This window comes from Rana temporaria, chromosome 2 (genome assembly GCF_905171775.1).
Source record: "Rana temporaria chromosome 2, aRanTem1.1, whole genome shotgun sequence".
NCBI lineage: Eukaryota > Metazoa > Chordata > Amphibia > Anura > Ranidae > Rana > Rana temporaria.
The window spans coordinates 352,556,209-352,582,242 of NC_053490.1; the positions used below are offsets into that span (position 1 = coordinate 352,556,209).

The following is a 26,034-nucleotide window of genomic DNA, read 5'->3' on the forward strand; positions in this document are numbered from 1 at the left end:
GTACCACAATGTCCATCATGCATTGTTCCCGTATGGCTGAACCAAACAAATTTCAGCAATATAGCACAAACAGACACCAGATGGAGCTGAGTTTCTATTAGGCACAAACTGTAGTCTATAAGCTACGTTCAAAAGTGACACCTTGCTACAAGGTACTATTTACACATTTATAATGTACACTCAGTAAGAAAATATATCAATATATATTAAAGTAACCCTTGTTGTTTATCTTTTTCTAACATGTATACCACATACTGTATATAGATGTGTTCCAACAAAAGGACTCGGCTTCATGACCCCTGGTGGGAATGAGGGGTGGTGGCTGTGGTTGTTTGGTCTTACCAGAATGTCTTTTGTATCTACTCATTATTGTTATTTTATGTTATGCTCCAAATTGTTTATTTATTTTATGTTTGCTTTATATACTTATTACATCTTTATGCTCCTGAACAAGCGTATCCTTACGTGTAACATGTAGAGCAAACTTCTTGTAGGGCCTCACATTCTGATCCAACTACTCCACGTCGACATCCCCATCTGGTAGCTGCTATTGGAAATTTAACCATTGTGCCATAGAGTTGTTTTTTTTTTTTTTTTTTTTTTTTTTTTAGAGTTGTTTACTTTGGAGGTGTTATCACAAATTGTGGGATCATTTAATACTTATACTATGAATTTTTATATATGTATAACCTTTTGAATATTTTCTAATTAATAACCTTAAGTATTTTATATGGTCTACCCTTGTGCACGGGTGGGCACATGGGTGTACCTGTCTGTCCGTGCCTTCCCGCCTGTTAATGCTGAAACCCGATAGGCCTCCGAAGTCCGCAATCAATGTCGTCGCATTCCTCAGAGAAACATCAGTATCTCCTAGATAGATTAATATGTCATCCGCAAATAGGGAAATTACGTCTTGCCTGGCTCCCCTGTTAAATCCAGTAATAACCGGTGAGGCTCTAACGTGTATCGCAAGAGGCTCTAAAGCCAGGGTGAAAGCAGGCACCCCTACTGTGTACCCTGAAAGAGTCGAAAGGAGTCCGAGACCTCCCCATTAATTCTCATTCTTGCTAGTGGTGAACTGTATAGCAGTTGGACCCATTTTAAAAAGGATGGACCCACCCCAAATCTACTCAATACTTCCCATAAATAGGGCCATTCAACGCTATTGAACGCTTTGGCCGCGTCCATGGAGAAGATGGCCCTATTGCCTGGATTATCAATGGGTACCTGCATATTAAGAAACAATCTGCGTAGGTTTCTAGAGGTGGACCTGGTTGGTATAAAGCCAGACTGATTCCTGTGCACCACATGATGGATGCACTTGGATAATCTAGTGGCCAGGACCCTAGCCAGGAGTTTAACATCATACGTCAGTAAGGAGATAGGTCTGTACAAATCCGGGGAAAGAGGGTCCTTCCCAGGCTTCAACAGAACCACTATCAGAGCCTCATTCATAGAGGGGGGTAGCGTGCCAGTAGCAAAGGCTGTATTATATATTTTCAAAAGAATAGGGATAAGTTGATCAGAGTAGCGACTATAAACCTTGGATGGAAGGCCATCAGCCCCTGGCGCCCGCCCATTCTGAGCATGTGCCAGTGCCTCCAGGAGTTCCTCCCTAGTCAAATGGGCGTTAAGCATTACCACATCCGAGGCGGGTAGACTCGGTATAGGGTATTTATCCAGGAAGGAGTGAAGCTCCTCAGGAGAGGGTCAGACCTTAGACGTGTAAACATCTTGAAAAAACATGGTAAAACAGTCCATAATGGACTGTGTGGAGTGACATAGCCCCCCACTAGCATCCGTCATGGCCACAATATGCGAAGGGGGCTGCTGCGACCTGGCCAGTAGAGCCAGCATATGGCTCGTATTTTCCCCCTCCTCAAAATGCTTTTGTTGCAAAAAGAACCGTTTGTTTTCTGCTAATTGAAGGGATAGGTCCTTGAGCGTGGTTTGAGATGCCAGCCATCTCTGTTTGTTAGAATCTGTAGGGTCAGTCACATAATCCGTCTCAGAGCGGTGGGCCTCATCTAGGACCTGCATCTCCTATTCTTTAGTATTAGATTTAATACAGGATATAACTTTAATAAATTGACCTCACATATAGGCCTTAGCCGCATCCCACACTGTCTGCAAATCAGTCGAGCCTTTGTTGTCTCTAAAGAACTCAGTGAGGAGTAAAGGGATCGGGTCAGGGTCTGGTATGATAGCCAGCCAGAATGGGTTAAGCTTCCAAAGGCTATTACCTGCCTTCGCCCCCAACCTTAAATCTACCGTCAACGGGGAATGATCCGAGGTATGCCTCGGGTGATATTGAGACAAATTCACCACAGGCAGCAGGAGATCATTGCCCAAGTCCAGATCTATCCTCGATAAACCCCCAACAGAGGCCGATTGGCATGAAAATACTTTGGCGTCGGGTTTATGCATTCTCCACACATCCGTGAGGCCCAGCTCCCCCACGAGGCGAGCAAAAGGTGTGGGACCCCATCCCCCTCGCGCATCTGCACCCACACCAGGCTTAAGTTTGTCCTTCTCATAATCCAGATAGTTGTTAAAGTCACCTAAAACCAATACAGGGATTCCCGGAAGACGTGACATAAAATCTGCTAACATTTTAAGGACACTAGAAGAGAACGGGGGAGGGATATAGATTCCTGCTAATACACACTTCAGCCCCAGAAGGGAACAAAAATGAAAAACTTATCTGCCTTCTGGATCAATCTTAGCATCTATAAAAGAGTATTGAGTACCCTTACGAATCAGGATACTCACCCCCCCTTGAGTACACCATATGAGTAGCATGGTATTAATGACCAAATTGTCGGGTTGCAAATTTTGGAGTGGTCACTGGAGGGAGGTGAGTCTAATGCAAGCAAATTACATCAGCCCCCAACCTCTTGACTGTGCGCAGCACGGCCAAACGTTTAACCGGATTATTTAAAACCCTGACATTCCATGAGAGACATCTAGTCAACTTAGACATTGTACAGACAACATAATGAGAGTAGGATACCAAGAGGCCTGCATGGGGGATATAAAGAGATAATGGACCAACCTGTAAGCAAGATAAACAAGCAAAGTCATCGCATTATGGGACAACAGAGGAGCAGACCGACATGACAGGCATCCTTGTGGCATACAGAAAAAGGTGTGGACATATAAGGCATGGGCCAGAGAGAACAAAAAAGTTAGCAAAAAGTAAAAAACAAAAACAAAGTTCCAGGTCATGGTGAAATCTTCATTCCGCGAAAACAAATGTAGACTGGCCAACATGGCCAGAGAAACTATTCAAAAGGCTCCTCAAGGCCTGAATCCGACCTTTCCGGGGGCAACAGTGGAAGCGCACAATAGTGTCTTAGAAACTTCTCAACAGCAAAAATAGAGGCCAGAGTAACCAAAGCGCATGAAACCCGCCTTAGCATAGATAGCATGGAAATAGCAAACATGGTGTACAAAAGAGCAACTATGTGTGTCATGGGTCAGCCGGACGCCTGACGTGGGCCTCCCGGATCGACTGTTCTTCTTGATCCAGCCATTGTGCGGTAGCAGCCGGGGAATCAAAAAATTGCACAGAGCCAAACACCTCCACTCGAAGACGGGCAGGATACAGCATAGCATATTTCAATTCAAGATCTCGCAGTCGTCGTTTAACATCCATAAACTTTCTTCTCTTTTTCTGTAACTCCGCTGCAAATATATCTCGCAGCGTGGGTTCCCCATCCATACTAGGACTCACTGGGGCTTGAGGCCCATCTGACCCCAGGGTAGGAGTACTCACTGCGTCCCACACTAGGCCAGCGTTCACTGTGTCTTCCAGGGGCACCGTATCATCCGCCTCAGATACTCCTCCGGACGAATCCTCCGGAGTGCTGGAGGACGCCACAGATTCCTTTGCAAGCAAATTCGGCAGCCTCTCTGTGCTTCTCCTTGGCCGTGCGGCCTGCATAGGTGCCATTTTGGGACAAGAGGTCTGCAGGCTTGTTCACAAGCTGACGTTTAGCGGAGGACATCGCGGGACGATTGAGCTGGGGAAGCTAGGTATTCCTGGGACCTTCTGACACCCACCAGGGTCTATCAGGGGAATTAGATTCCTATTCCACAGGATTAAAGATCGTATTATAGGCGGAGCTCACTTCAGTCGCATCCGGCTACATCCGCTGCCTTGGACACGCCCCCTCATGGGAAACAATCTTAGTGTGAGTGACATCTTTATGAAGGGTTTGGGAACTTATCTTCTCACTTGTATTATCGGCACAGTAATGAGTTACTGATTATCTAAGGAGCTCAGGTATCTTATCAATAGGGAATAGCAAGCATCAGGAATTATATAAGCATACATGATAGCATTTTTCATTGATGTATAGTCTGCGCTTGCATTTCCTCTTCAATTTAAAATATATACTGTAATTTATACAGCTAATAATCAAAACATTAGAGTGTGAAACCGTAAATCAAACATGCCAAAAAATTACAATTTGAGTGACAATATAGGGGCCATATAGGGACTTTTTTTTCCAAATAATAAATATTATGAAACTATCTAGTGATGCTTTAGAGAACTTTTATTATTTAGTAGAAGATAGGAAAGGGGAAACAGTATCCTCACATGTAGTGAGCATGTGGATACTTGGTAGTAGAGGGTGCCACGTCCTGATATATATGGAAGAAGAATTAACTAGGGGCTAGTTGTTGGACTTTGCAGGCACAGTATACTGGTATGAATATAGTCGTACAGAGAATTTTTCTCTAAAATGTAATTTATTAAACACAAAAATATAATTCACATATTAAAAACTGATGTTCCTGAAAGTACAAACTAAGTACACATTGCTAAGTTTCTCCAAGGCAAAAACAGGAAATTGTAGGTATATGGTCACATTAAGTAGTACATAAAATGTATCAAGACTTTAACATAGTAAGGATGATAATAATATCCTGTATTTAAAATGGAGGTTCAGGCATGAATTGACTGAAAGATGTAGATAGCAATGGATAGACTCGACCGGTTTCGCGCCTCTTTCAGCGCTTCTTCATAGAGTCTTTTAGAACTAGTTTGCTGTAAGATGACTCAAAAAAGTCTCCGCTCAAAGAAGCATAATGGGGACAAGGATATATGATCAGTCATGTAAAGCAAGAAATAGGAGAAAAGGGTAGTCAAAAGGGTAGTGAAAATGTAATTGAATACATAAGTGATAAGCCAAATTTATAGTATATACAAGAGTGAATACTTACATAATAGTGTATTCAAATGGGTACATACACTTAGAAAAAGTAGGAGGGGGAGGGGGGAGGGGGGAGCTTCAGGTAGAAGCTTTAGACAGAAAAGTCCGGACTGCTGGACAGGTAGATCCAATTATAATGATAACCCTTAAGGGCAGAGAATCTACGGAATAAATATGACAAATTTGTTTTACTATCCTAAGTAAAAAAGGGGGGAAGGTGTAACAAAATAATAGCTATAGTTTAGTACCTTAGATGGAGATCATGCGCTGCTGCACAGAAGGGGGGGGGGCAGAAATGTCATCCCTAAATGGGTGCTAAGAATTAATATTTGTGCCTGGAGTATAGCCTGATAGGCTTAAAATCCAGAGAGCAACGATTGTCCTTGGGGGAGAAGAGAGTAGATGTTATCAGAAAACAGCCGATCTAAAACATGCATAGTGGTTCAGGAGAGCTCGTGGGGACTTACCTAGTAAACAAAGCAGCAGCGAGTGATGTCCATCAGCCTCCCGGGAGACTGTAGCAAATTGCAGCACAGGACCGGGGCTTAAATAGCGCCACGTCCCATTCGGTGTAGACGTACAACACGGCGCTGCCGCGTGACGTCATCCGAAACGGCCGCAAACAAGTCCCAAGCATAGACGCCTAGGAGGAAAAGGGAGAGGCATCTTGCATAGGAACTAAACCAAGAGATGGGAGCTCCATCTAGTGGTGTCTAAACATAACGCAGTAATGTATACAGCGAAATGCTGGGCGGCCGACATTATGCAAATAGAGAAGAGAAAGGGAATCAAATCATAACAGAGAGTAGAACGAAAAGCAGGAAAGAACGAAAAGAAAAAAGAGAAGGGATAAAGGGGATTGCCTATTAACACGTCAATCAACGAGATTAAACAACTAAAAACATAAGTGTTTTACATATGTATAGCACCAACAAATTCATAATATGAAACTTTATCCAAAAGATCCGCAAAATCAAAGTCAGATGATCATTAATTTATGTAGTTAAGTGAATGCAAAAAGTATATATGTTTGCATATTTAGAATAGCATCAATTCAATGTAGATCAGAGACCTAGAACAACAGGGTGAGCAGCAGGGACGGGGAGGGGGGGGAGGGAAGGGAAAAGGAGAAGAAAGGGGTGAAGGGACAATGGGGGAGGGGGAGAGGAGGGAAGGGGGGGAAGGGAAAAAGGGGGAGAAAGAAAAAAGAAAAAGAGAAAAAGAGAGAGCAAAACGGGGAAAAATAAATGGAAAAGAAGGATGAAGACGAGGAGGGGAAGAATTGGTAATAACAGAGCCATATAGAAAATTATAAATGATTGGCTATAATTAAATTAAATAAGAACTAGTATATAATATAAAAATAAATATAGATAAACATTCTTAAAGGTACCATTAGATCCAACGAGTAGTCAAAAATAGTGCTTATATTACCAAAGGGAAAAAGGAGATGGGAAGGAAAGGAAGGAATAAGAAAGAAAAGGGACAAACCAAATAGTAAAATGAGGGAAGTGAAATGGTAGGGGGGGGGGAAGGAAAAGAGAAGAAGAAAGAAGAAGGGGAAGAAGGAAGGAATTGACAGGGCAGGGGTGGGGGGAAGGGCAGGTTCAAAAGGAGGCAGGTGGTGAATCAGTGAAGAACTGCAGGGGCAACAAAGGTAGAATTGAGAGGTTGTGAAGAAAGGAGGGCTTGAGGTAAATAATGGACAATATTTACTGCGGGTAGTAGATACAACTCACAGGAAAAGTTTGTAAGATTGTGCCTCATTGAGGCCAGGAGCGCAGAGGGCATTAAGGCATTCGATCCATAGGGTTTCCTTTTGTAATACCAGTGACCCAGTTTCCCCCTCGTTCGTCTTTGGGGACTATTGCCAGGGCAATATAGGAGACCAACTTGTTGTTAAATCTATGATACAAGTCTATGTGACGACTCACTGATGTCAACATTTTCCCCTCTGATGAAAGGTAGACATGGTCCCTTATTCTATGTTTGAAATTCCTAATTGTCTTACCAACATAGAAGGCTTGACATTGACAGGTCATTAGGTAAATTACCCCTTGTGTATTACAATCTGCGTGAAAGTTGGGGGTAAAGGTTTCACCATTGGGTAAGGTGAAGGTAGTACCCGCATTAACCCAAGGTCAAAATGAACAGTGGCCACAACGAGTAATGCCATTGGGAGGTGTTGATGTTTTTGAACTAGGTACATAGTGGCTAGAGGTTAACTGGTCGCGTAAAGATCTAGATCATTTAAAGGTTATATCTGGTTGTGGACCAATGTGTTTCTTAAGAATAGGATCATGAGTCAGCAAAGTCCAATGTTTAGTTAATATATTTCTTATTTGATCAAGGTTGCCAGAATAGCGTGTTATAAATCTGACCGGATGTGAAGTGGGGTTAACCTTTTGTTTGTACAATAAGCTTCCACGTGGTTTTCGAAAGGCTTTATTAAAGGCTTTGCGTAGCAAGGTTTTGCTGTAGCCTCTAATAAGAAGCCGTTGTTTGAGTAAATTCACTTGTTGAATGAAATCCGTGGTAAGAGTACAGTTCCTACGGAGACGTAAATACTGAGCATATGGTATGCTTCATATTAGGCTGGCTGGATGGGCACTATCTGCGTGTAGCAGTGTGTTTCCAGCAGTTTCCTTTCTGAATAGTGATGAAGTGAGTCGGCCATCTATATCTTTCAAAATTGTCAAATCCAAAAAAGTTACTTGATTTTGTGCATAGGTGTAGGTAAATTTCAAATTGTAATTGTTAATATTCAGGACCTCTATGAACTCATGTAATAATTCCAGGGGGCCTGTCCAAATTATAAAGATGTCATCAATGTAACGTAACCAGTTGGTGACGTGATTGGTATAGATTGTTCATTTGAAAAAATAAATCGTTCCCACCCCCCCAGGTACAGGTTGGCGTAGGCAGGGGCACAACAAGTGTCCATTGCCACGCCCTGTACCTGGAGGTAGTGGGACTCTTTAAAAACAAAATAATTACGGGTCAGTATGAAACGCAAAAGTTGTATGACGAAATCACTGTGTTTCCACAGGTGATGGTCTTGTTCGTAGAGGAATGCTCGTGCTGTCGAGATGCCCTGCTCGAGAGGAATACTGGAGTAGAGAGCTTCCACATCCAGGGTCACGAGCAGGGCATCCTGAGGCACGACCATATCCTCAATCTGTTTGAGAAGATCGAGTGTATCTCTTGTATAAGATGGTAGTGCTAACACGTGTGGCATTAGGATCGAGTCCACATAGCGACTCGCATTTTTGGTGAGGGATCCAATTCCAGAAACCATTGGTCTGCCTGGTGGAGATTTGGGATGTTTGTGGATTTTAGGCAACGCATAGAGCGTAGGTGTTCTAGGGTGCCGTGTATTTAAATAATTGTAAAGCTCTGGACAGGATATATGTCCGAAATTCAAACGAACTGTAATGTGGACAACGAGCAGGAAATAACAATTAACCAATATATGGCTAAGATGAAATGCCTTTTAAAAAAGAAATCGAATTTGCATTGGCATATAGAATTCCTAAGTAAATATGTGAAAGACAACATTAGCCCCCTAGGCCTTCGAGTTAAGGTATTTCCATCTTTTCAGAATGCCACTGCTGAGTTTAAAATATCTTGGGAACAAATACTCAGTACTTGTAGTACACAGCTAATAAAACTGTTAATTGGACAGTATCAAGTAGAACTACTCTCCCTAGATCAAGATATCCTTACACTACAATCCAATAATGAACTAATTATATCACATGGCCAATACGAGAAACGTTGCCAGGAAATAAAAGATTACATCACTAGGATTACTAAGGATATTATCTACAAAAAACAAACAAAACTATCGAAGGATAGAGTAGCATTCACAGAAGGTTTTGCCTACCGATGGCAGAACCTCCCTCTAAGGCCGCGTACAGACGAGCATACATGTACGATGAAACCGGTCCGCTGGAAACAATACGCGGGGCGTGGCCCTGCCAGTTCAATGCTTCCACGCATGCGTCTAAGTCATTCGACGCATGCGAGGGATGGCGGGCGCTCGGACATGTACAGTAGGTCTGTACAGACGACTGAACATGTCCGAGGGGACAGGATTCCAGCGGGCTGTTTTAAAACAAGTCCGGAAATATTTGCCCGCTGGGAAAAGGCCCGGCGGGCAAATGTATGCTGGAATCCTGTCCGCTCGGGCCTACACACGACCGAACATGTCTGCTGAAACTGGTCCGCGGGCCAGTTTCAGCAGACATGTTCAGTCGTGTGTACGGGGCCTAATAGAAATTCACGCTCTAATTATCGAATACCGAGAAACCAAGACAGTAATTATTATACCACCGAAGATGATACAGAATCTGATTCTACCTCTTTGCTTCCTTTACAGTCTTCATCACGACGTAACCAGTCTGCTTCGACTTCGTCCACTTCCGGTACATGTGAGGCCTTGTACTCACGGCAGGACATGTCCGATGAAAACGGTCTGCAGACCGTTTCCATCGGACATGTCTGGCCGGGGACTGCCCGGGGACTTCTGTTCGATGGCTATACACACCATCGAACAGAAGTCCGCGCGTGAACAATACGCGGGGCGTGTCCGCGGTGTCGCCGCGTCGATGACGCGGTGTCGCCGCGACAATGACGCGGCGACGTGGGCGGCCCGCCTTTAAAATGCTTCCACGCATGCGTCGAAGTCATTCGACGCATGCGAGGGATGGCGGGCGGCAGGACATGTACGGTAGGTCTGTACAGACGACCGTACATGTCCGGGCGGACAGGTTTCCAGCGGACTGTTTTAAAGCAATGCCAGGAAACAGTTGTCCGCTGGAAACCTGTCCGATCCGCCCGAAAATGGTCCGCTCGGGCCAACACACGGCCAAACATGTCTGCTGAAACTGGTCTGCGGACCAGTTTCAGCAGACATGTTTGGTCATGAGTACAGGGCCTAAGAGGGATTTTAGTGGTGGGTCTGCTAATCTGCACTCTAAAAAACGCCCCCCCACTCGAGACACTACCTTTATACAACATTCCCAATCTAACACTCCTTCTAGTGGTGGTGGCGTTCGATCACAAGGTAGTTACATGGGAGCCACAGCTCTTCAAGCCATACAAACTTTGCAGTCTCAAAAGATACCACATTTACCCCCCATGGGTATAGGTACTACCAATCCCACCCTTGAGACACATACTGGGGTCCCTAGGAGAAACATTTCCCTTGATATCCCTCCAGCAGCTACCCATTTACAACAGTGCACTAGACAGGGCACTTTGGACTGACACATTATTTCTCAGGTTTCTAATTTTCACAACCCTCAGACCACGCTACCATTAACGTAACCGCCAATCTCGAGTTAGACATTATTAATCTTACTCCTTTTGTACTCTCCAATGAACAGCTTGAGGTGCTACGTCTAGGCCTTAGTTTTTGCCCTTCTACGAGTTTAAACAAATGTGAAACTATCAAAGATTTATATTTGTTTAAACGAAATCTAACTTTCAAATTTGTATATGACGGTGATCGACTCCGTGGTATTGAAGGAAAATTGATTTCGGAACAAGTCAAAAATTTTACTATGCAAGACTTTCGTGCCCTACGAGACCTCATGCTGTTATTGGATGAGAATGAACATTCTTCATCAAACCCACTTGACAACCCCGAGGCTACTACTTCTACTGATGTTCCTTTTACCATCAATAAATTCAAACTCAAGTCTCAACGTTTTCCAGACCTTATGAGTAACCCCAATATCTGGGCTTTTCTTCTAAGTACCATCGATGACCTCAAAAACCTAGACATTAATCCTATTAACCATAATATCTCAAAAGAACAACGTCAAGCCATCAACAGTCTCCAATGCCATCCCGACCTTGTAATGAAGGCATCAGACAAAGGGGGCAACGTAGTACTTATGACAAAACAAAATTTCGAAAAAATGGTCATGAATATCCTCTCTAACAAAGAATGGTACAAATTGATCAACCAGACTCAAATTACCCAATTTAGAGACGAATTTCTGATTATCTTAGCCTCAGCCTACCAGGGGGGACTAATTGACCAAGAGCTTTACAATTATTTAAATACACGGCACCCTAGAACGCCTACGCTCTATGCGTTGCCTAAAATCCACAAACATCCCAAATCTCCACCAGGCAGACCAATAGTTTCTGGAATTGAATCCCTCACCGAAAATGCGAGTCACTATGTGGACTCGATCCTAATTCCACACGTGTTAGCACTACCATCTTATACAAGAGATACACTCGATCTTCTCAAACAGATTGAGGATATGGTCGTGCCTCGGGATGCCCTGCTCGTGACCCTGGATGTGGAAGCTCTCTACTCCAGTATTCCTCACAAGCAGGGCATCTCGACAGCATGAGCATTCCTCTACGAACAAGACCATCACCTGTGGGAACACAGTGATTTCGTCATACAACTTTTGCGTTTCATACTGACCCGTAATTATTTTGTTTTTAAAGAGTCCCACTACCTCCAGGTACAGGGCGTGGCAATGGGCACATGTTGTGCCCCTGCCTACACCAACCTGTACCTGGGGGGGTGGGAACGATTTATTTTTTCAAATGAACAATTGGCCATCTATACCAATCACGTCACCAACTGGTTACGTTACATTGATGACATCTTTATAATTTGGACAGGCCCCCTGGAATTATTACATGAGCTCATAGAGGTCCTGAATATTAACAATTACAATTTGAAATTTACCTACACCTATGCACAAAATCAAGTAACTTTTTTGGATTTGACAATTTTGAAAGATATAGATGGCCGACTCACTTCATCACTATTCAGAAAGGAAACTGCTGGAAACACACTGCTAGTGCCCATCCAGCCAGCCTAATACGAAGCATACCATATGCTCAGTACTTACGTCTCCGTAGGAACTGTACTCTTACCACGGATTTCATTCAACAAGCGAATTTACTCAAACAACGGCTTCTTATTAGAGGCTACAGCAAAACCTTGCTACGCAAAGCCTTTAATAAAGCCTTTCGAAAACCACGTGCAAGCTTATTGTACAAACAAAAGGTTAACCCCACTTTACATCTGGTCCGATTTATAACACGCTATTCTGGCAACCATATTCAAATAAGAAATATATTAACTAAACATTGGACTTTGCTGACTCATGATCCTATTCTTAAGAAACACATTGGTCCACAACCAGATATAACCTTTAAAAGATCTAGATCTTTACGGGACCAGTTAACCTCTAGCCACTATGTACCTAGTTCAAAAACATCAACACCTCCCATTACTCGTTGTGGCCACTGTTCATTTTGCCCTTGGGTTAATGCGGGTACTACCTTCACCTTACCCAATGGTGAAACCTATACCCCCAACTTTCACGCAGACTGTAATACACAAGGGGTAATTTACCTAATGACCTGTCAATGTCAAGCCTTCTATGTTGGAAAGACAATTAGGAATTTCAAACATAGAATAAGGAACCATGTCTACCTTTCAGCAAAGGGGGAAATGTTGACATCAGTGAGTCGTCACATAGACTTGTATCATAGATTTAACAACAAGTTGGTCTCCTTTATTGCCCTGGCAGTAGTCCCCAAAGACGAACGAGGGGGAAACTGGGACAAATTGGTATTACAAAAGGAAACCCTATGGATCGAACGCCTTAATGCCCTCTGCGCTCCTGGCCTCAATGAGGCACAATCTTACAAACCTTTCCTGTGAGTTGTATTTACTACCCGCAGTAAATATTGTCCATTATCTACCTCAATCCCTCCTTTCTTCACAACCTCTCAATTCTACCTTTGTTGCCCCTGCTGTTCTTCTCTGATTCACCATCTGCCCCCTTTTGGACCTGCCCCCCCCCTGCCCTGTCAATTCCTTCCTTCTTCCCCTTCTTCTTTCTTCTTCTCTTTTCCTTCCCCCCCTACCATTTCACTTCCCTCATTTTACTATTTGGTTTGTCCCTTTTCTTTCTTATTCCTTCCTTTCCTGCCCATCTCCTTTTTCCCTTTGGTAATATAAGCACTATTTTTGACTACTCATTGGATCTAATGGTACCTTTAAGAATGTTTATCTATATTTATTTTTATATTATATACTAGTTCTTATTTAATTTAATTATAGCCAATCATTTATAATTTTCTATATGGCTCTTTTATTACCAATTCTTCCCCTCCCCCTCTTCATCCTTCTTTTCCATTTATTTTTCCCTGTTTTGCTCTCTCTTTTTCTTTTTTTCTTTTTCTTTCTCCCCCTTTTTCCCTTTCCCCCCTTCCCTCCTCTCCTTCCTCCCTCCTACTCCCCTCCCCCTCCCCCATTGTCCCTTCACCCCTTTCTTCTCCTTTTCCCTCCCCCCCCCCCCGTCCCTGCTGCTCACCCTGTTGTTCTAGGTCTCTGATCTACATTGAATTGATGCTATTCTAAATATGCAAATATATATACTTTTTGCATTCACTTAACTACATAAATTAATGATCATCTGACTTTGACTTTGCGGATCTTTTGGATAAAGTTTCATATTATGAATATGTTGGTGCTATACATATGTAAAACACTCATGTTTTTAGTTGTTTAATCTCGTTGATGGACGTGTTAATAGGCAATCCCCTTTATCCCTTCTCTTTTTTCTTTTCGTTCTTTCCTGCTTTTCGTTCTACTCTCTGTTATGATTTGATTCCCTTTCTCCTCTTTATTTGCATAATGTCGGCCGCCCAGCATTTCGCTGTATACATTACTGCATTATGTTTAGACACCACTAGATGGAGCTCCCATCTCTTGGTTTAGTTCCTATGCAAGACGCCTCTCCCTTTTCCTATGCTTGAGACTTGTTTGCGGCTGTTTCGGATGACGTCACACGGCAGCGTCGTGTTGTACATCTACACCGAATGGGACGTGGCGCTATTTAAGCCCCGGTCCTGTGCTGCAATTTGCTGCAGTTTCCCGGGAGGCTGATGGACATCACTCGCTGCTGCTTTGTTTACTAGGTAAGTCCCCACGAGCTCTTCTGAACCACTATGCATGTTTTAGATCGGCTGTTTGCTGATAACATCTACTCTCTTCTCCCCCAAGGACAATCGTTGCTCTCTGGATTTTAAGCCTATCAGGCTATACTTCAGGCACAAATATTACTTCTTAGCACCCATTTAGGGATGCCATTTCTGACCCCCCTTCCGTGCAGCAGCGCATGATCTCCATCTAAGGTACTAAACTATAGCTATTATTTTGTTACACCTTCCCCTGTTTTTTACTTAGGATAGTAAAACTAATTTGTCATATTTATTCCGTAGATTCTCTGCCCTTAAGAGTTATCATTATAATTGGATCTAACTGTCCAGCAGTCCGGACTTTGCTGTCTAAAGCTTCTACCTGAAGCTCCCCCTCCCCTCCCCCTCCTACTTTTTCTACGTGTATGTACCCATTTGAATACACTATTATGTAAGTATTCACTCTTGTATACACTATAAATTTGGCTTATCACTTATGTATTCAATTTTCACTACCCTTTTCTCCTATTTCTTGCTTTACATGACTGATCATATATCCTCGTCCCCATTATGCTTCTTTGAGCGGAGACTTTTTTGAGTCATTTCTATGCAGAGTTTCTACCTCTATTATTTCACCCCATTTCTTTATTTCCTTGTTGCCTTCTTCTATGTACATTTCCTTTCTGCTTCTTTCTTTTCTTTCCCTATGTGTGTCATTGGAGATTACCCTTTTTTTCAGATGTCCATCAATTTTATTTTATTTTATTTTATTCATTAAATCATTTGTCAGTTTATTGTGTGTTTTTTCACATTTCATTGTCTATGTATTTCCACTGTTCTCTCTTGTCTTACAGCAAACTAGTTCTAAAAGACCCTATGAAGAAGCGCTGAAAGAGGCGCGAAACGGGTCGAGTCTATCCATTGCTATCTACATCTTTCAGACAATTCATGCCTGAACCTCCATTTTAAATACAGGATATTATTATCATCCTTACTATGTTAAAGTCTTGATACATTTTATGTACTACTTAATGTGACCATATACCTACAATTTCCTGTTTTTGCCTTGGAGAAACTTAGCAATGTGTACTTAGTTTGCCAACTAGTTCCTTTCAGGAACATCAGTTTTTAATATGTGAATTATATTTTTGTGTTTAATAAATTCAATTTTAGAGAAAAATTCTCTGTACGACTATATTCAGAGCTTTTTTTCTCAGAAAATAGGTGCAGGAACTCAACCACGACCCGTTCAGATTTCGCAAACAGTAGAAGGGTCTAAAAGGGGCATTAAATACCAGAATTGCATTACATACAGGGTGCAGAGTTCAGGGGGTTACAAAGCTGTCACTTGTAAACACAGAAACCAGACTTCTGTGTTTACAAGTGATTGTAGTGAGCAGGCACCAAAGGGTTGCAGCCAGAGGTGGCGGAACTGAGTTCCCCCAAGTTCCCCTTGAAAAAAAGCCCTGACTATATTCATACCAGTATACTGTGCCTGCAAAGTCCAACAACTAGCCCTTAGTTAATTCTTCTTCCAACTTTTATTATTTCATTATTTTCTCACCTACTGTAATATACTGAGAAAACCTCTTCTTGCAAAACTTTCTCTGACAGAATCTGGTCAAAGACTGGTGTGATATCATCAATTGCCTGGCTTGGAAATCCCATTCCTAGAACACCATCAAAACGAGCAAAGATAAATGGAAATGCAGGGAGAGCTGTGGCCTCAGCAAAAACCTGAGTAACAGGAATGCCAGCAACCTGTAACAAAAAGGGACAGAATGATTAGTCCAAGCCATGGAAAAACATAACAAAAACAATCCTGAAGCAGAGGAAACAGAACAGTTACTGCATTTATAACAAAACTTCTATAATAATTCTACAAACTCTATTAAAAATAATGAAACTGTATAAGTCAATTGACAGCACTATAATATTAGTAAAAAGCTAATCTGCTCAGGTTTTTTTTCGCTGAAGATTCAGCAAATCTGTTTCAAAGTTCAGTGAACCCAATGAAGGATGAATCCTGCTGTTAAAACCTGGTGTTTTTTGGGGCTAGAGGGAAAACATTTGTAGAAAACTGTAGCTGCTGACTTTTAATAAACAGACACTCACCTGTGTCCCAGGATCTAGCGCTGTCCTCACCTGGCCTGTTTCTTCTCCGGTCTTTTGCTCCCTGCGCAAGCATAATAATTGTGGTCAGCCAGCTGTGACTTCCTGCGCCTTCACTGATGGCTGCTCACTGTTCATACAAAAGCCCCACTGTGCTATCTGATTGGTTCCACACATTATAGGTCCCAGAAGGTTGTGGGTGGGGGGATTTTCACTCAAATCACCTGGGGGGGGGGGGGTTGTAACTTCCACTGTTAAGTAAAGTTTTGATTTAACAAAGCAAAATAATTAAAAAAAAATACTGTATAGTGGAGAGGGTCTTTTAAAATTGTACTTTGACCAGGCCATTTTTCAGACTTCAGCACACATTTTAAATGACTAATACTCAGTAATGCAATAATGTACTCAAATTAAATTGATTACATTTTTTTCCTGGTGCATCATGGCCTTGTGGCTCTGCCCCTACAACCTGATAGAACTTGTTAACTATAAATCATAGACAGACCCGACTCGCAGCATTCTCCTTTTTGCCCTCACCTGATCAGGACTGGAGACATGAGGTATCCCTTACCATTTGTCACCCCAGCCAGGTTCAGCCTCTCTTGGGTAGAAGTCCTTCCTGTACAGCCTCTAAATGAGCTATATGGTTTGACCCCATTCCGGGGGTGCAGGACTGTCAAAGAAAGCGTTAAACAAGCTTTGGTGGAAGTGGCAGAGTTTTACCTTTTCTTTCCATATGCTTTTCTCTGTCAGTGCTTTCCCATACCTGTCTGTGTTGCTGTGTCAAGTCTGCCCTGAGAAAGCAGCATACAGCCCTGCAAGGACCTCAAGATGGAGGGAGCCCTTTAAAAGCCAGAACAGTCGCCATTTAGGTGCAGGCATCCAGGCAACATTGATCAAGGTCATCATCTCACCTCTCATTATTATTGCTTTCCGTCTACAAAAAACACAGGTTACATGCCCTAATTAGCTGCTGCTGTTGTGCTGGAAAGTCATTGCCTGACAAGCTAGTAGGTCAAGTCCCACTTGAAGGAGGCAGCAACTGACAAAAGAATCAGCCAAGGAGTCTATACATGAAGCCTGTACTCCTCAGTCGGTGGCTGAATTGTCTAGCACTTCCAACCAGAGCCAGTAGGTGGAGTCCAGATTGCAAAGTTTTTGGACAAAGACATTAAAGGGGCCACAGGCTTTGATGTTTGCCTAATAGAGCCTTTTGCAAGGGCAATTAAAAATGCCATTACCTGGGGTGAAGTAGAGGAAACTCCACAAAGTGAGAAGTACTAATTTCCCTTCATTGAACGACTGGACTCCTCCAGGAAGAATGGCAGGGGCCAGAGAAAAGGGTCTGTATAAAACAGGTTGTCAAAACTGTATCCCGTGAAAAAGCCAAAGGTCAACCTGCTGCTGTCTCCTTTGATGCATCATTATTGCGACTGGCAGGACACGTCACCTTTCAAGGATGCACTCAGGGCCGGATTAACAATGGGGCTGATGGAGCTGCAGCTCCAGGCCCCTTTCTCAAGATAGGCCCATTTGCCCAAAAAAAAAAAAAAAAAAAAATATATTTTTTTTTTTAAGATTTTTTTTTTTTTCTAAGATCGAATTTGGGGGGTTGTAGCTCGATGACCAGAGGTCACAGAAACCCCACATTTGGGGGTAGGCATGGGAAGATCTACCCCACAACTGGTCAAAATATGGGACAGCTATCATTTATGGTTCCGGAGATACGGGCCTGCTTGCACAGCCTGTCAGAAGCTACATTCAGAACGGCCAATATAAATACAAGCTGACACACTACAGCAGACTGATAGGATCACAGTGCTTATAATAATTATTTGTATATTACTCATGGTAATTAACCCCTTGCCACCCAGGCCAATTCTGACACTTCTCTACTACATGTAAAAATCATCATTTGTTTTTTGCTAGAAAATGACTCTATGGTGGTCTTTGCACTTTTTATGTTGCAGGGTACAGAGCTGCACGATTCTGGCTAAAATGAGAATTGCAATTTTTTTGCTTAGAAGATAGATCACGATTCTCTCACGATTGTTGCGGCGTAACATCATCTTTCACATAAAAAAAAAAAAAAAATGGGCTAACTTCACGGTTTTGTTTTTATGGTTTTTATTATTCATTGAAGTGGGAAAATGCAGTGTGACATAACATATTGCAGCAATATCCATTGTATTCCCTAGAGTCTCTGCTAAAATATATATAATGTTTGGCAGTTCCAAGTAATTTTCTAGCAAATAATATTGCTTTCTAACTTAAGAAACAAGTGTTGGACTTTAAGTGGTTAAATTTAGTTACAATGTTAGTTAGTTACAATGTTTCATTTTGTTTACAAACTTCGCAGACTGCCCAGATTTGTTCTTTACACACAGAAGTTTATCCCTTTGATCTAAGAAGGAAGCGTTAGTTACAATGTTTCCTGTTAAAAACTTGGCAGACTGCCCAGATATTTTCTTTTGACAGCTGAAAGTCTCTCCACTTGTTATATGAAAGAATCAGCAAACTCTGCATTGGAGATCGTCAGGGGGGTTGAATCGAGATCACAATTGTTTTAACGATTAATTGTGCAGCTCTAGCACGGTATTTGCGCAGCAATTTTTCAAACATGTTTTTTTGGAAAAAAATGTTTCATTCATTAAAAAAACAGTTAGTTAGTTAAGTTAGCACAATTTTTTTTGGTATCCTAAGCGATGCTTTACATTTTTTTAGGTTACATGTTTAGAGTTACAGAGGAGGTCTAGTACTAGAATTATTGTTCTCGCTCTAACGATCGTGGCGTATGTAACCTGTGTGTATCTGGCTCTGATACTACCAGTGCCTACCCAGCCACTGACTAGTATCTCTCCCCAGCCTGTCCCCACACACCCTCTCACCTGCTGACCTGTGGATGGGGGAATCACTCCTGCAGTGTTATTGTGTTCTGCCAGTGCGTACAATGATCAGTATTGCTAACTTTAGCTGGCAGCACTGATTGTTTTAAGAAAAAAAAAACAGGCTGGTTGTACTCAAGTTGATTAATAGATTGACTTGTGTAAAACCAGCTAGCCCATACATAGATTGACTATGGCTGGTCTCTGCATAATTGGCGTAATTTCAATCCATGTATGACCCGCTTAACCACTACTCCGTCCCTAAATATCCTTCCACTCCTGTACATAGTGCTCACTGTCATACTCTCCACACTCCTCTCCTGTACATAGTGCCCACTGTCATACTCTCCACACTTCTCTCCTATACATAGTACCCACTGTCATACCCTACACACTCCTCTCCTGTACATAGTGCCCACTGTCATACCCTCCACACTCCTCTCCTATACATAGCGCCCACTGTCATACCCTTCACACTCCTCTCCTGTACATAGTGCCTGCTGTCATACACTTCTCTCCTGTACTTAGTGCCCACTGTCGCACCCTCCACACTCCTCTCCTGTACATACTGCTCACTGTCATACCCTCCACACTCCTCTCCTATACATAGTGCCCACTGTCATACCCTCCACACTCCTCTCCTATACATAGTGTTCACTGTCATACCCTCCACACTCCTCTCCTATACATAGAGCCCACTATCATACCGTCTACATTCCTCTCCTGTACATACTGCCCACTGTCATACCCTCCACACTCCTCTACTGTACATACTGTCCCATCATACCCTCCACACTTCTCTCTGGTACGTACTACCCTCTGTCATACCCCCTCACTCTTCCTGTACATACTGCCCATTGTCATACCCCTCTCCTGTACATAGTGCTTTTTTCCGTACCCTTTGTACTCCTCTCCTGTACATAGTGCCCACTGTTAGACCCTCCACATTCCTCTCCCTCACCTGCACATACTTCCCACTTGTATACCGTCCATACTCCTCCCCTATGTCGCTTACCCACAAAAACAGTTCTTTAAAATTATACTGAATATCCTCAATGTTACCAGCTCTAGAATGGATACACTTTTGTTAGTTCAACTAAAGGAAATCTCAGTTCTCATATTTGTTCTGCCCCATTATTAGTACTCATTTAATTTTGTGATTACTACTATGATGTATAGAGGAACATCGGGGATCTCAGCTACTCTAAATATAGCACTTATATAAAAAAGTGGCCCTGAAAATATTTTTTAAATGTTGGCAACTGTGCACTTAGGCACTGCCCAAGGGCCACCGTCCACCGGGTCAGTAGGGGGCCCCATGAGAGGCTCCTGGGATCCTGTGATAATAAAGCGGTAGTAAACTTTCCTGACATTACTACTTTTTAGAGGCCCTGGGGTAGGTTATGCCACAACGTACAAGTATGCACAGCATATTAGCACATTAGTGTACACTTCAATTTTCAGACTGAGCCCTCCAGTGCTGCGATGAATCAGGCGGGGCCTGGACACTTCCATCTTCACCCGGTCTTCCTTCTGGGTTCTGTGCCTTTGGTCACTTGCCTTGGCTGGGCTGCGTTCATGTCATTCCCACGCATTTATTTATAATTTATTACACCCCATTCACACCTCCGCGACAAAACGCCCGACGCCGACCGCTCGTGCCGCTGGAGGGGAGAATTCCTTCATTCTCATAGACGCCGTACACCTGCGGCATGAAAAAAAGTCCCGGACCCTTTTTTTCAGGCGGCATTGGCGTTCGGCCATACAAAGCAATAGGAAGGATTTGTAAAAAAAAAGTTACACTATTCGCGGCAAAATACGCCGCGTACGCGGCGTTACTTGTCGCGGAGGTGTGAATGCAGCCTAAAAGGCCCCACCAAAATCCTCAGCACCAGGCCCATGATGTTCTTAATCTGGCCCTGGATGCACTAGTCTGAAAATTAGATCTAGATCAGAAGTGCTCCTATGTACTGTAGAATTTGCGGGTGCCTGCAGACCAGCAATAATATTTGCAGCGGTAGGCAGAGCAATATCAACTTGGATGGTTAATATTAAAGAAGCCCTTCTGAAGGAAGTGAAGAGAGACAAGGTGGTAGCAGCTTTGTAAGAGCTGAAATTGGCAGGAGATTCTGTTGCAGAGGCGTCAGTAGATGTCATTTGAAGTTCTTCAAGAGCAATGTTTTCCATTGTCATTATGCCTAGTTCCTTATACATGTTAGGAAACAGTTAACAGTTTTAGTTATGTGATCTGGGGAGGGGAGTTGTGGTTAGTTCTAAGATGGATGCTAATGATTAAAGACCAGGCTCGTGTTTAAGCTCATGCTGTCTGCTTATACTTCATGCTAAATCTTTACATGGTACCAGAAGTGGGTGAGAAGAGTCATGGCAGCAAATAGCAACACAAAGAACATTCCTTCCCTGGATTTTGAATCAGGGCAAGAAAGCCCCATAGTAAGGGGAACCCAGGCGGAGGGGCCACATGACTGGGGGAACACTGTGCGGTGCACACACAGGATAGGGAAGTGAGGTCTTAGGGGTGGGGTTACCTAGCACAAGGAAGGTTTGTTAAAAGTAGTGGGTGGGCGGGGCTGGTCATCCGGCCCTATTCATGGTAGAGGTAACACACAGACTTTTTTTTGCGGTTCTGTTACCTCATCCATGGATCACCCCGGTGGCCTGTTGGAGCGGCTGTGTTCGGCGGCGATGGAGTAGGGGCCCCAGTGGTACACTTCGCGGCTGGTGGTGATGTTGCTTGTATCGGGGGAAGGTAGGCGATTTCACAACCCCCCCCGATTCGCCGGTGGGGGGGGTTCGGGTTGGGGTGGGTACGGTTGCGGGGGGGTACTCCTGACGTGGACACGGTGATGCTTTAGCAGTTGTTGTCCTCCTTGTTGCAATGATGTTGGGCCATGGCAGGTGGGGGGCCAAACGGGCCCCCTCCTGCCGTCACGGTTCCTCCCACTGCCTCGTGGTTGGTTCCTCCCGTGACTGGGCTGGTTAACGTAGGGGCATTTCATGTGACGCATACAGGTTGGGGGGGAACTTCTTCTCGGGGGAGTGGGGATGGTGGTGTGTTGTTAACCCCCTCCGTTCCGTCAGTGGGGTCGGGAGTGTGGCTAAGTCCCACAGTCGCAGGGACCACTGTGGGTGACTTTCCTTCGGTGGTGCCGGGGGTGGCACAGGTAAGTACAGTTCCGGGGGTAGCATCAGGTGTGACGGCGGATGGCGTACGGTGGGCTGATGCGGCCCGGTGTGAGGTATTTATTTGTTTTGATGGGCCCTTTGGGTCTCATTTGAAGGCAGAGGAAAGAGCGGATTTGGAAGGGGGAGATTGCGGTAGTATTCTCGTTGCTTCCGCTTGAGAAGTTTAAATTGGATAAGGTCCGACATGATGTGGGTGCGAAGGAGGAGGAGGAGAAGCGGCGTTTTTTCGCATTATTCCTTGGTCGTTTGCAAATTGGGCACAGGCATGTGATATTTTGGCAAGGGTAATTGGGGAATGGCGCCACAGAATTGCAGGGGCTTGTTTTGCTATATTGTTGTCATTCAGTGAGGCAGAGAGGGTGTACAGGCAAAAGGTTCTCGCCTTGTGTATGGGGCTTATGACTCAGGCCAGGGCAGGGCCGCAGCCCTTTCGGGAAGGGGTCGGGGGAGCTCAGGCCTTCTCGCCGTCGGTCGCTTAATGCAAGGGGTTCTGCTGGCAATTTAACGAGGGCTCCTGGAAAATTCGGGGTATCTTGTTGTTTCCGCCACGAGTGTTCTGGTTGTGGGGGAGCCCACCCCTCGTCAAAGTGCTGCAACAAAGGAAAGAAGCTAAGTGACCTGGAAAATGGGAGGACCAGTAAAAGTGGAGGAGATGGTGCCGTATCTACGTAGGTACCCGAATAGGATAGCTGCGCGGGCATTGTGGTTGGTTTTTTTAAGGGTTTCCCAATTCCCAGTGATTGGTAAGAAATCCCTCCTTTGGCGTCTAACCCAAAGTCATCTTACGACTACCCGGAGGTGGTTACTGAAAAGCTCCGGAAGGAGGTGGGATTGAGCAGGATGGCGGGGCCGTTTGCGGCCCCGCCCGTTGGGGAGGTGGGTGTTTCTCTGCTGGGGTAGTGCCGAAGCGTGAGCCGAATCAGTTTTGGCTCATCCATCCTCTCTCTCACCCCAAAAAATTGGGGTCGGTGAATGATGCATTACCCTGCCCTGTGTAAGGTGTAGGATGCGTCTTTCGTCGGGGCGGGGTGCTGGGCCTAGTGTTTTGGGGGGGCCTTGGTGGCCATGACCGACATTGAATTGGCGTTTCGGCTGTTGCCAGTTCACCAGGATGGTGTGCGTTTTGTGGGGGCGTTGTTGGGGGGGAGTATTTTGTTGACCGGTGTTTGCCTTTGGACTGCGCCATTTCTTGTTCATGTTTTGAGATGTTCAGTTCAATTTTGGAACAGGTGGTTCGGGTTCTGACTGGCTTGTCGTTTGTGTTGCATTATCTCGATGATTTCTTGGGGGTTGGTCCGTCGACTGACTGGACCTGCCTTATTTTACTTACCACCATTCAGCAGGTGTTCAAGGTGTTTGGGGTCCCGCTGGCTCAGGACAAATCAAAAGGGCTGGTGATCGAGTTGAAACAATTTGGGGCATTATCATTGATTTGGTTGGGATGGAATGCCGGCTTTCAGAAGACAAGCTGGGGAATTGCATGAGTCAGTCGCGGTGGAGGCGCGTTGTGCGAAAGTGAAGTTACGGATTTGCGGTCTTTTATTGGGAAAGCTCAACTTTGCTTGCCAAATCATGCTGATGGGGAGAGTTTTTCTACGGTTGGTTGTCCACTGCCTTGGCGGGTGTTAGAGCCCCGCATCACTTTGTGCGGTTGGGTCGAGAGGGAGGATGTGAAGGTGCAGATCTCATTTTTGGAGCAATACAATGGAAAATCATGGTGGTTGGCTCCGGTGGTCCCAGCGAGTGAATTGGAGCTTTTTACTGATGCGGCTGGGTTAGTAGGTTTGTTGCGGCCTACTTTGAGGGTACATGGCGCGCTGGTCGGTGGCCAGAGCAACTGGCCGGTTCGCATTGATCAGTAATTTGAGGCTGCTGGAGTTGTTCCCGATAGTGTTGGCGGTTGAGCTGTGAGGGGTGGTGTTAGGAACCGGAAGGTTCGCTTTCATCGTGATAGTGTGGGGGTAGTACAGGCCATTTTCTCCCCTGACAGCTTCGTCTTTGCCTGTAATTCGTTACTGCGTGTATTGGTTTTAAACTGTTTGGCGCTGAATATTGTTGTGGGTGCAGTGCATGTCCCTGGGGTCGTATATGAGGTGGATGTTGCACGCTCTCATTTACAGTGGGACTGGTTCTGGCAGCTGGCGCCGGAGGCAGAGTAGGAGGGGGTTACCGTCCCCAGTGGCTTGTGGGACCTTGTGTTGGAACGGTGATGGCTCTAGTTCAGAGGTCAGTGGCTGACTCCACTTGGGGGTCGTATGAGCAGGAGTGGCATGGCCTTGTGAGTGATCTCGAGGTTGGTTCCTCGGCTGAGGACCGGTTGCACGTATTTTTTACTTGGCTTCACTAAACAAAATAATGGCTGGATTGGCATGCCTTTTCAATTGAATGGGGTGTGAAATGTTACCAAGGCGTTCGTGGTTCGCAAGGCGTTGCGGGGTTATAGTAAAGGTAGGGTCAGGCCGGATTCCAGGAGGCCGGTTCCTTGGCATATGTTGGAGGTTTTGTGGGGGTTTTGCCTCAGGTGTGCTCTTCAAACTTTGAGGTTCAGTTGTTTCGGACGTCGTTTTTGTTGGCAATTTTTTGGGGCTTTAAGGGTTGGGGAACTGGTCAGCCCTGCTAAGGCGGATGCAGGGGGATGCACATATCTGATGTGACGGTGCTCGCTGATTTGGTCACGTTGTTCATGCGGAGGTCAATAAACCGATCAATTGGGAAAGGGTACCAAGGTGGTTCTGGAAAAAGTGTCGGAGGCTGGGGGTGTGCCCGATGAAATTGGTTTGGGAATGGTTAGGTTCACGGCCTCCAGGGACGGGGTCCGCCCCTTGTCTCGGGAATGGGCTGCCTTTGTCCAGGTATCAATTTGGGGCAGTTTTTAAACGATGTTTGGGGGCGGGAGGTTTTCAATGTGCTGGACTACTCCCCTCATTCTTTTAGGATTGGGGCGACAACGGGAGGCTCGCATTGGGGCTTGAGCGTTGAGACCCTGCAGCGGATAGGTCGTGGGGAGTCCCGCTGGTTCAGGTTTTATGTCTGACCGCAACTGTTATAAGGGGGGGCAGGGGGTTAGGCATTCTTTACCCTGTTCTCAAGTCTTGGGTGTTATGTGTCAGTACGTCAATGCTTGTTCTGGGTGTGTGGTTTGTTCTGTGTGGTTGTGTAAATCTTATATGTTTAATTCTCTGTTTCTGGTATTTCCCCGTTCTGTTTCTTTCAGGCCTGGTATGTTTGATATATATCTTGGGCCACTCCTATGTTTAGTGGGGGGCCAAGAGGGCGATGGTTAGGGGAGAAGGCAGACAGATGGGTTTTTCTAGGGAAGAAGCCAGGGTGAATTGTATCGGGATTCCCTGCATGCTCTGGTCCAGGGTTATGCCGGATTGGACAGGCCCCGGATGTGCTGTTGGCTCATGTCGGGAGGCAATGACCTTTGCCTTATGGCGTCTCGTGATTTGATACAGGATATTACATGGTACTCCATGTGTTTACGCAGTGTGCTTTTTGATACTTTAGTCCTGTGGTCAGAAATGGAGCCTGGAGGGGTGCCCGGTCGGTAGACAGGATTAACAAAGACAGAATTAAGGCCAATAAGGCGGTCTTCAAGTTCGTCATCCGTGGTGGGGGGTGGGTTGTTCGCCATTGCG

At 44.6% G+C, this 26,034-nt stretch overlaps 1 protein-coding gene across 1 annotated transcript in view; it reads right to left on the reverse strand.

The window, feature by feature from the left end:
- The window catches only part of REN (renin), a 1,297,145-nt gene that overhangs the window by 455,286 nt on the left and 815,825 nt on the right, over positions 1–26,034 (reverse strand). Inside the window, exon 4 of the mRNA XM_040337596.1 lies at positions 15,757–15,953. Within this exon, the coding sequence (XP_040193530.1) occupies positions 15,757–15,953 (197 nt within the window). The remainder of the gene's footprint in view (positions 1–15,756; positions 15,954–26,034) is intronic.